Here is an 11,363-nt window from a genome sequence, read left to right on the forward strand (position 1 = left end):
AAAACGTTTGGCGTGTCATTTTAATTCAAAAGTAACAAACCAAGACAGATTTTCACACATGCACAATTTGATGGAAATGACCACACACACACACACACACACAATGAGATCTGGACTTCGAGTTACAAGAACCTTGGTCTGTGGAACAGTTCTCTCGAAATGAGGAGGAGAAATTCGTTCACCCAGTGGACTTTACAGTCTTTAGTCACGCTGTGATGTCCGGATTGGGCGACGAAGCAACTCGACGTTAACTGCAGACGAACAAACCGGTCATGTGACCGCAGCTGAGCTGGCGATTGAGACACAGACTCGTTGTCAGATGATTTTGACGACTGGGAAGTACTTGTGCGCAGAGAAGTCGAATTCAGGAAGGGCCTACGGAAAAGGAGGTAAGAGGAATACGATTAGGGTTCGATGTATTTGGAGTTAATTATTATTTATGGGGGAAATGAGGACACACTGAGGTTGCTCTACCTTGGTGTCTTTCTTGTGTCCTCCAGCTAAAAGCTTCATCACGACGATGTTGGGTTTGGCCACTTTGAGGATACGATTGACCTGGACAAGCAGAACATTTGGATAATGGATGAATTCCGTAATAAATGGCACGATAACCATGAACTATTCAGTACTGTGGCTGTAGTTACACATCTGTGTTATAATACTGCAAAATGTCCTTATCATATTCCCCTTAATCTCCTCATTCCATTGTTTTTAATGTGTGCGCATTTTCTCCTCCCCACCTCATGTCAGTTTGTTGATGTACATATTCTTTTCCCTCTTGTAGGAGTAGCTCCAAAAATGTAAACGGTAATGAGATGTCTGTTCTCGACTCAAATTCGCTACATAAACTCCAATTGAAAGAGAACATTAGGAAGTAGGAATTTGAAATGTAGGAATTGACTGATTCGTTGGTTTTACCGATTAATACGCACAGATAATTGATTGTTTTAAATAACGACCGTCAGCAAAAACACAAACCGATACAGTACAAGAGCGGCCTCTAGAGGCGAATCACTGACACCATGTGCTGTTTATTTGTAGTGTCTTTTGTTTTATTTATTTTAGCATGTAATTGTTTTTATTTAAGGTGCTACATTTTGTTTCAGTTGAAATGCATGTCTTATTTTCCTCAATATTTATTAATATAATAAATATATTCACATTTATTTCATGATTAAGTACTGTTAATTTAATTTGTTTTTTTATAATAAAGTTCAATACTATTGGATACTGTATAAAAAACACATACATTTTAAAAGTTTTGATTGATCAATTGGTGATCAGCAAGTACGATCCAACCTAGATACAGTTATCGGTAAAATCGTTTGACCTCTAGTCTATACTACACTCACGTTGACTCGACCTCTCAGGCCTCTAAGACTCATTAAATGCACTTTACTAACAATAATTTAAACAACATGTCAACTTTTCAGCATCCTGACTCTTAGCCATACGAAAGCACATATCCTACAAAATCCAGATTTCGGTGGTCACTCACCTCAGCGTCCGGGCTGGTGACGTTTTCCAGGATGAGCTTGGCCTGTTGGAAATGCTTGCTAGCCGCCATATACAAGTCGGCCGAGCGAGGGGGAGGACTGTACTTTTTCAGGTCGGACATTTCCTGCACGCGAAACACGTTTGGAACGTTACGATACCTTTTAATCGGTCGTTAAAACGACTGCTCGGATAAAGAAGTCTCACCTTGAACTGGATGTAATGCACCGGAGGAGGCGTGACCACGCTGTTGAATGGTGCAAAACGATGCTCGTAGCGCACCTGCTCGCTGTCCAGTTCGAACTGAGGTTTCCGGACCTTTCCGTCCATGTCTAGGGCGATCATCGTCTAGACGGAAATGATTACAATGATCATGGATGTTGCGATTCACTCTACAAAGACTGACCATGGTGGAACTTTCCAGAAACGAAAAAACAGTAATGGTTGATATTGTTCCATTGAATGTAAAAGTCTCTCGCCGTCATAGCGAAATATGGACCTGTATTGACAATCTTGACTACACTTTCACAGAATTCAGCCACAGCAGGAAATGACTGCTTTCCCAGTCTACCACCACTTATTCTTTTGCTGATTTATTTCTTTTATTTCTGTGTGTGTCATACTTGAGCAATTCACCTTATACATCCCTGCACACATGTTCTGGTACGCTTGGCTCATGGTGATCTCCTTACCCAGGGGACGAGCTAAAAAAAAAAAAAAACGCAGCACATTAATCACATTTCTGTCTTATTATTAGCAGAAGCACTAAAGAAAACGCTCATAAGTTCAACGTACATTCCCATATAAGATCTCTGACTATTCTACGTTTAGCATGTAGGTCATACACTGTCTCCTCCATCTGTTTTTGGCCATGTTCCTAATAAACATCATGTAGAGAAGGGTTACCTTTCTTCTTCTTCTTGCTCTTCTTGCTGCTACGTCCTTTCTGCTGCTGCTCCTCCAGGATGCGCTCCTCGGCCATCTGAGAACTGTCAGCTCGGCTCAGGGTGGACATCAGCCACGCGTACAGGAACTCCGACAGGTACCTGCATACACGAGTGTTAGAGGGGGTAGATATCAGATATTAGAGAAAGAAAATAAATAAATAAGTAAAATACCTTAGTTATCAATTTAATATAAAGTATTTAATTATAAATAAATTAATAAATTAATTAAATAATAATAATCCACATCTACTATACCGTAATTCATTTAATACACTGGAATCCTTTATTTTATTTAATAAAAAATAAGTTTTGTGTAACATTGATGGTTGTGTACTACTTTTTTTAAGCTGCTGATTTTTTAAAAGCCATTTATTATTAGTATTAGGAACAAAAAAGATCTAAAATCCGCTGCTAATTGGTAATAAATTGCTATATTTATTGGTATATATTTATATTTGTAGTGTTTAATTTAGAAATGGCTCAGTATCATTACATGGAAAAAGTCCAACATCCCCTACATATAATTAATTAATAGATATATTTATGTATATTTATAGAGTTTAACTTAGAACTGGCTCAGTATCAGGAATAAAAAAGTCCAACATCCCCTGTATACAAGCAGTAAATATACCATTCGAAAACATTCTTAGACCATGACTAGGTTTTCATACTGCAGTATCACAGAATCAAACAATCCACTACCGTTGTACACAACCTACCAGTAGATGTAGTAGTATTCGTGCATGCTGTAGAGCTCGAGCTCGAAGCCGCTGAGCAGGTAGTGGATCATGATCCGCAGGTTATGGTAAAGGACCCAGGTGCCCAGACAGGCCAGGTGCTGCCTCTGAGGCTCGAGCTTCATCAGGAGCCCGTGCAAAGCTGCATCCACCTTCTCAGCCTTTGTACCGTACCAAAACAACTCAAGTGAAGCGAATATATAACAAATACAGCATACTTAAAAAAAAAAAATTAATAAATAACAGAAAAAAAAAAAACACACCTCATCCTGCAGGGTGGCAAATTCCTCCAAGATGTGTCCCAGCTTGTCTCTCTGGCGTGCTCTGTTGTGGCCATGAATCTGGATCAAACTGCAGAATGGCTGTGAGCAAAATTTACCATAATCAATCAATCAATCAATCAATCAATCAATCAATCAATTCATCCACCTATCAATGCACCTGTCTATCTGTCATTTTATCCATCCATTAATCCAATACATCCATCCATCAATGCACCCATCAATGTACCGATCTGTCTGACTTGTCTGTCTGTCTGTCTGTCTGTCTGTCTATCCATCCATCATTAAGCATTTATTTTTAAATCCTGTTCAGGGATGTAATGAATAGCCTTGGCATACTGGTGTGTCATTGAGGTGTGTATAAACCCTGGATCATCAAATCAACAGGTTATAAAGTGTAACCAATCTGCCTGCATGTTATGGTTGGTGGAAGACAACCCAGAAGAAACCCGCAAAAGAGAATGTACAGGACTTTGGATTGGGAACCCTGAGAGGCGTCAGTGCTACCTTATATTACAGCCATCATGAATTTATTAAGATTATAATGCGTACTAGTGGAGATAGATGAGATTATATAGAGTATGAATAAACATACCCGAGAGCAGTGTGTGACGAAGGAGTCGATGTAGTCTTTGGCCTGGTGGTTATTGTACAGGCTGCACCTGGGAGTGTAAAACATTCGTTACTGCAAACTTAAAAAAAATGTTTTGTGACCAAAGATGGCTTTAATAACACACACGCGCTCACTTTGAGGACAGAACAGGGGGGCTGACGAAGTAGCGGAGAGCGTCTTTGATCATGTCTTGCATCAGATGGGTCCCGAACACCTTCTTGTTGTCAATCAGAAATGTAGTCTATCAGATACAATAACGATTACTAAATGATTTCTATATTATTAAAGAACATATTTCCTTCAAAGTGGATTGAGATTAAGAACGAGTGTCACTAGCATGAGATCTGCATGTCTACCTGTAATAAAGATCTGGAAAGTACACACGGGGACTGCTCGCTAAACTCGCAGAAGAAGTCCTGAGAGGAAAAAAACAAAAACACAAATAAATAATAATAAAAAAAAAACATTATCGGTTAAAAAAAATTCCATGTGCTTCTGAATCATTTTAGTACCAGGATGCTGTGCAGGTTGCTGGTGTTGATGACGTCACACACAGTCTTAATGCGTTCGATGAGTTTGGTGAAGTAGTTGACCATCTCTTCACGTTTGATGATCTTGGCGTAGCGGGGAAAAGTGGGCGGGAGCAGGCGCTGGTTGACCAATGGTTCGAAGCCCATCATGATTGGGTGATCTGGGTGATAGCAAGAGAGAGAAAGTAAGAGAGAGGAACATACTACTTCAAGCGACTCAAATGCTGTGGATGCTGTTGCATGAGTAGGAGTTGGGTCAAATACCTCCTTTCGTGGTGTCATTCTGGGACTGAATGCCGTACTGAATGGTGGAGTGTATCGCAGGCAGGAGATCTGCTGCCTGACTCATCAGCTTCTGGGCTTCGCTTACTGCACTTGTCTGAAATAGAAGCCTCATTAGTCCATCCAATCAATCTGTCTGATTCAGCTATCTATTCAAATCCATTCAATTAATTTATCTATTCAATCCATCCAATCATCCATCCATTTAATTAATCCATCCATCCAATTATCAATCCATTCAATCATCCATCTATGCATTTAATCATCCATCTATCCATCCATTATATCAATCATCCATGCAATTAATCCATCTAATCAATCATCCATCCATCCAATCAATCCATCATCCATCTATTTAATCAATCAATTATCCATCCATCCATCCATCCATCCATCCAATACCAGCTCTTTTTATTTAAACCCCTATTGGGAGGGGATTCATTTTGCACTGGGAGGAGGTGAGATGATAAATAATCATTCTTAATAGAACTATTTCTTGGATTTTTTTACATGATTTGCACCTACATACTTAAGAAAAACTGTAGTATAGATGATATATTAATATATGGTAAAGATTTTATGATGTCTCTGGAGTACCATGGTTTCAGGTTGTGTTTTTTGAGTTTAAAACCCAGAGCAATAAAACAGCATAAAAAACTTTGAGGTTTCAGGAAAACTCCATATAGGTCATGGTCATGTGACTTTCCATACGCTACAACCTGAGGTAAAAATAACTGTAAAAACCAACACAAATGATTTATTATTATAAACAATACTGCTGTAAATACGTATGATCCATTTCTGACCTCTTTCTTGGTGAAGGAGATGAGAGCGGTCAGTAGGAGGCGAGTGAATTTGATCCTGCTGAACAAGGCCAGGCACTGCTGATGCTGCACAGAGACACATGTGTTCAGTAGATAACAGCGCCACTAGTACAAGTGTTTAATGTTTTATCAGATTGCCAGGCTTACATCAAGCTCCACCTCAGGGTCCCGCTGTTCGCCCTGTCGACTTCGCGTGCTCTGAGAAAACGAGAGGAAATGTGAGAAAGTTTATCACTAATGCAAAAGGCTGCCTTTTGTCTCTGTTTGTCCTGTCATCCAGGCTTTATATCTCACCTTCACTTTCCTCTGAAGCTCGTCCTCAACATCCTTTAGCATTCCTGTGGTGAATAAACACAAAAGTAGTAGGTAATGTGTCCTAATATGTTTAGGGATAATGAAAATTAGGTCCTTCATGGTGCAGTTTCCAATATCCAGGGTGAATCTATGTATTATTAAGTGTACATGTACATGTATTATTATTATTAAGTGTCCAGTATTTGGCAAGGGAACAGAGGGTACATTGTCGTGAAAACGGAGCGGTAATATCGAATTTGGGACTACACTCAGATTTTGGTAGTCTACCCTTATCCAGAGCGACCTTCTTATACAACTGAGCAGCCGAGGGTTAAGGGTCTTCTTAAAGACCGATCAGTGACAGTTTGGTGGTGCTGGGATTTGAATTGACGCATTTCCGATCAACATTAAGAGCCTAAAATATTCAGGTGTTCCATAAGTTGTGCCCTACACAGGGGGTGTGAGATGGGGCATGAAGTTCCCTACAGCCATTGTCTAACATGCACTACGGATTACTGCAGGTGCACTACCGCTTTACTGACAGGGTGTGACTTATTCGAGGGGTAAGGTGTCGTATACCGGTTACTCGCAGATCCGTCACATTGTTGGCCATTTTGAAGCCATACGTCATGGCCTGGAAGTCCTCCTGCGATACATAAACATAGCTGTTAAAATTCAGACACCAAGTCATACGAACACTGTCCAGGAAGCAGAACGGGCGAATGACATCACCTCCTCAAACACGGCGGCCTTGTTCACTTTCTCACGAGCGATATCGCACACTTTGAGGATGCCGAGAGCAAAGGCTTTGAGGGCAGGATCCTGGATGAGCTCCGGGTTGTGGACATAGAGACATGTGAAGACTGTCTGTGCCAGGGAGTGACCTTCCAGCCAAGTTATCTGTCAGAAAACAGAACGAAAGATAAGCTCTCAATATTTACATTTCAGCATGTACTGATATTTCTTATTATGTAAAATTCAATTTAATCCAACTAGAAATCCCACAATGTATTAAAATGATGACTTTTACAAACCAAGCAGCAAAAGCACGTGTCTACGATGCCAATGAGCTCCGGCAAAGTCAGGTCCTTCACTCTAATTGCCTCATCCTACCCACAGAGATACAATTCTATGTATAAGGAATGAAAGGACAACAAAACTGTGGTTGTATTTAAGAAAAGAATATCAATCCTGGACCTTCACAGCCTGCTCGAAGTTAAGGACTTTCCGGTTCACTTGGTTCCCGATCATGCCAGCGTCCATCTTCGGGTCCATCATCTCAATAGCAGACATCGCCTCGAAAAGCCCGAACCTGTAGGTACAAATTAAAGGCGATGGAGTGTTACCTATTAAAACCATTAAATCTTAATGTTATTGGATGCTACTAAGAGGCATGTCTGATACTCACAATTTGTCATGAAGCAATTCGCCAAGTTTAAGCTCTGAAAAAGTGGAGAAGGAAAAGCAATTCAGTTTAGTGTTAAGATTCATTACTGTTTAAGGACTTATAGGGGGGGATGAGTCACCATGAGTCACTGCAGAGATCTTCTGGACCTTTATACTATAAAATAGAACTCTACAGAACAGGGCTGTATGGTACAGTGTAGTTCAGTCTGGCTGTATATTAGATTATCGTATAGGTGACTACTGAAGTACAGAATTATAGAGCATTATTTAATATAGTACAGAGTTTTGCAAAACAGTGTTGTATAGTGTAGTAAAGGCTAGAGTTTACTGTCACATTATCGTGGAGACAGAGCGGTAATATTAAATTCGGGACTACACTAAGCTTTTGGTAGTCTACCCTTATCCAGAGCGACCTTCTTATACAACTAAGCAGTCGAGGGTTAAGGGTCTTCTCAAAGACCGAGCAGTGACAGTTTGGTGTTGCTGGGATTTGAATAGATGCCCTTCCGATCAACATTAGGAGCCTAAAATATTCAGGTGTTCCATAAGTTGGAACAGGGGGTGTGGGATGGGGGACGAAGTATATATCACAGTATGCTAAGCATAGTATACCGCAATGTATTGTGAATAGTGTTAGATCAGCAGTATTGTGTAGTGCTAAATAGAATAAGCATGATGTCGTATAGTCTAGTAAAATGTAGAATGATGCAGTTTAGCACAGTGAAGTACTGCATAGTATAGTCTTAGTGGGCATTAATTAAATATTGAAAGTATTGTGTAGTACACAATAGTACCGAGTGGTACAGTGTAGATTTATCTTTAGTTTGTAATCTAGCATACCAGTGTAGATTTATTTATTGATAGAGACTCAAAGCACTTTTGTACAAGGACGTCTGTAGTATAGTGTGGTATAGTGCATTATAGGATAGGATAATAAAGCACATCATAGAATACTGTAATATAGCATAGTATAATGTGTCATATATAATAATGCATTATAGCAAAGGGTAGTGCAGTACAGCAGGCTAAACTACATTATATCCTATACTACACTCTACTTCAGTTTTCTAAGCCATAATGTATTATATCGTAGCATAGGATACAGAGATATATATTATTATGGCTTAGAATACTGAAGTAGAGTGTAGTATAGGATATAATGTAGTTTAGCCTCGAATAATGTAATATAGTGTAGTACAGCATTTAATACTGTAGTATAGTGTGGTATAGCGCAGTACCACATAGGGTAGTGTAGTATAATGTGTTATAAAGCATTATAGCATTGGATAGTGTATTACAGCAGAGAATACTGCAGTATAGTGTAGTATAGCAGAGAATACTGTAGAATAATGTGGTATAGGGATGTACAGCATAGTATAGTGTAATATGAGGTGTTATAATGCATTATAGCATAGAATAGTGCAGTACAACAGAATACTGTGGCATAGTGTATTACAGCATAGAATACTGTGTTATAGTGTAGTATAGCAGAGAATACTGTAGAACAATGTGGTATAGGGAAGTACAGCATAGTATAGTGTAGTATGATGTGTTATGATGCATTATAGCATAGAATAGTGCAGTACAACAGAGAATACTGTAGAATACAGTGGTATAGGAAAGTACAGATACTCTTCTTCTTCTTCTTTCTCCGGCTGCTCCCGTTACGGGTCGCCACAGTGGATCATCTGTCTCCATACCCCCGTCCTCTACGTCTGCCTTATTGAAACCAACTACCTGCATGTCTTCCAAAAACCTCCTCTTAGGCCTTCCTATTTTTTCCTTCCTGGTGGCTCCATCCTCAGCATTCTCCTACTGAGACGCCCCATGTCCATCCTCTGCACATGTTCAAACCATCTCGCCTCCCTCACCTTGTCTCCAAAACGTCCTACATGCGCTGTCTCTCTAATAAACTCATTTCTAATCCTGTCCATCGTCGTCACTCCCAACGAAAACCTCAACATCTTCAGCTCTGCTACCTCCAGCTCCACCTCCTGTCTTTTAGAATACTGTAGCGTAGTGTAGAATTATGTATTATAGCAAAGAAAACGGCAAATATATCAGTACTACAATACTGTAGTATAGTGCAGAAAAGCATAGAATCATGTAGTATAGTGTAGTAAATGGAAGCACAGCACAGAATAGTGTAGAATAACATGGTATAATGGGATATAGTGCAGTGCAGCATAGAATAGTGTATTGAAGTATGTCGAAATGTGTATTATTTTATTGAATTGTTATTCATAATTATCTGTAGTAATTTAAAGAGCATTACTAAAGTGGTGATTCCGGTGATTACCATGTGCAAACAGTTTTTTTTTTTGGGACTGCTGTGTGTGCAAACAGCTCATTAAGATCATGCAACAAAAAAAAAAAGGAATGGCTTGATGGATGGATCCACTGGCCTGTTGTGGGAAAAGCAGGACACCTCTGTAAAATGTGCACAGGACACAATCGTTACAACCCTCTACATGCTCTTACAAAAATACGCTTTCCATGATGTAATACATCTTCTATTTGCAGGTTTCTTCGTACTCAGTGTGGAAAAAAAAGAGCTATTCTGAGAGATCTCAGTGTCCCCGGGGAAGTCAGTCCTTTCATAGCTACTTCAGCTGCGTCCAAAATCAACACACTGCTTAAACTCGGGTATAGTCACGTTTCAAAATCTCAGACTGTACTTTTTTTTTTTACGTATTTACTCAACACCAACAAATACACAAACACAATCTGATAAACCCAAACACACACACACACACCTTTGCAAGACGCTTTGAAGTCTTGCGTGATGTCCACCCAGTCAGCATTGTTTCTCATCTTCTCCGGGATCCCGAGACCCCAGGCTCCTTCATCCTCCTCACACGACGACTTCATCACCATGGAGACAGCTGCATTACACAACAAACATAACTTCACATTAACCGACTGAGATGAGAGAGGGTATTGCATACATGAGAACGAAGCTACAGCAAGTGGATTCTGACACGGGACCACCGCTGTATGCATAAGTGCTTTTCATTCATTGACCCTACACTCGAACCCTAATTTCTAGGCAAGGTTTAGAATAGTGTACAGCAACAAGGGCTTTAAATAGCTCAGAACTGAAGCTGAAATCATCCAAATTTGGACACATCAGTGCATGGTCCAACTGTCCTGGAAAGGAAATCTCACAACAAGACTGGCGAATGCCCTAGTGGGAAGAAAAAAAGAGATAGAAAAAGCATGAGTAACAGTGATGGGCATGATTCATGGACACTGAATCATGGATCTTGAATCTAGGCACCTGCTGTACTGATCTTCTTGACATCATAAGGAGAAAGAAAGAAAAAAAGTGACCCAACTCCAGTTTACTACTGAAGGTAAGCAAAGAAAGGAAATTAAAAACCTTATAGAAATCCACATATGATCATGATAAGGATGATGATGATCATGATAAGGATGATGATGATCATAATGAGGATGAAGACAAGGATGATGAAAATTATCATGATGCACTGAAGCTTCCAATGCCATCATAGGATCCATATAAGATCATATCACATCCGAATATAACATACATCAACACATCGCCGGAATAAAAGCTGAGCTCTAGAAACGGAACCATCTTTCACTTCTACCTCCGTGCAGCTGACATTCAGGAACGTTAGCTCGTGCCCCAGTTAGCACCAGAGCTAACACCGCTTACAATCGGACCTCGTGAACTACAAGTCATGACCAAGAAAAAATATAACAAATAATGAGATCTAATTATCCTTTTAGTATAATCAAACAGACAAATACCCGATATACCTGCCTGATATATATTTGTTGCTCTTCTTCGCGACCACTCGTGAACGCTTCACTCGCGGCGCATGAGAAAGCCGTCATTACCCTAAATCCTGAGCATCCTGGGATTTGTAGTTATACGGAATCCAAAACATTACAAACATTCCTTCTTTTCGGCGCGTTCAAATACAA

The 11,363-nt window shown here is 39.8% G+C and overlaps 1 protein-coding gene across 5 annotated transcripts; it reads right to left on the bottom strand.

Annotated features, from left to right (window-relative positions):
* Nucleotides 1-2: 2 nt before the first annotated feature.
* On the bottom strand, nucleotides 3-11,321 carry naa35 (N-alpha-acetyltransferase 35, NatC auxiliary subunit). 5 transcript variants are annotated; one of them, XM_046872408.1, is made up of 23 exons: nucleotides 11,200-11,321; nucleotides 10,166-10,294; nucleotides 7,411-7,444; nucleotides 7,200-7,314; nucleotides 7,037-7,111; nucleotides 6,735-6,902; nucleotides 6,582-6,648; nucleotides 6,003-6,046; nucleotides 5,856-5,906; nucleotides 5,691-5,774; nucleotides 4,867-4,981; nucleotides 4,585-4,763; nucleotides 4,429-4,488; nucleotides 4,207-4,286; nucleotides 4,055-4,121; nucleotides 3,442-3,540; nucleotides 3,161-3,339; nucleotides 2,401-2,540; nucleotides 2,131-2,198; nucleotides 1,702-1,842; nucleotides 1,499-1,621; nucleotides 475-555; nucleotides 3-375 (listed from the first exon to the last, which is right to left on the bottom strand). In XM_046872408.1, exons 2-23 carry the CDS (start codon nucleotides 10,284-10,286, stop codon nucleotides 316-318), a joined length of 2,151 nt encoding a protein of 716 aa, XP_046728364.1. In that variant the 5' UTR covers nucleotides 10,287-10,294; nucleotides 11,200-11,321; the 3' UTR covers nucleotides 3-315. The 5 variants fall into 5 exon arrangements, 4 of the variants coding, with proteins under 4 accessions (XP_046728364.1, XP_046728363.1, XP_046728361.1 ...); XM_046872407.1 differs by having other exon boundaries at nucleotides 4,207-4,289; XM_046872405.1 differs by having other exon boundaries at nucleotides 4,207-4,313.
* Nucleotides 11,322-11,363: the final 42 nt, after the last annotated feature.

Source organism: Silurus meridionalis, chromosome 17 (assembly GCF_014805685.1).
Source record: "Silurus meridionalis isolate SWU-2019-XX chromosome 17, ASM1480568v1, whole genome shotgun sequence".
Classification (NCBI taxonomy): Eukaryota; Metazoa; Chordata; class Actinopteri; order Siluriformes; family Siluridae; genus Silurus; species Silurus meridionalis.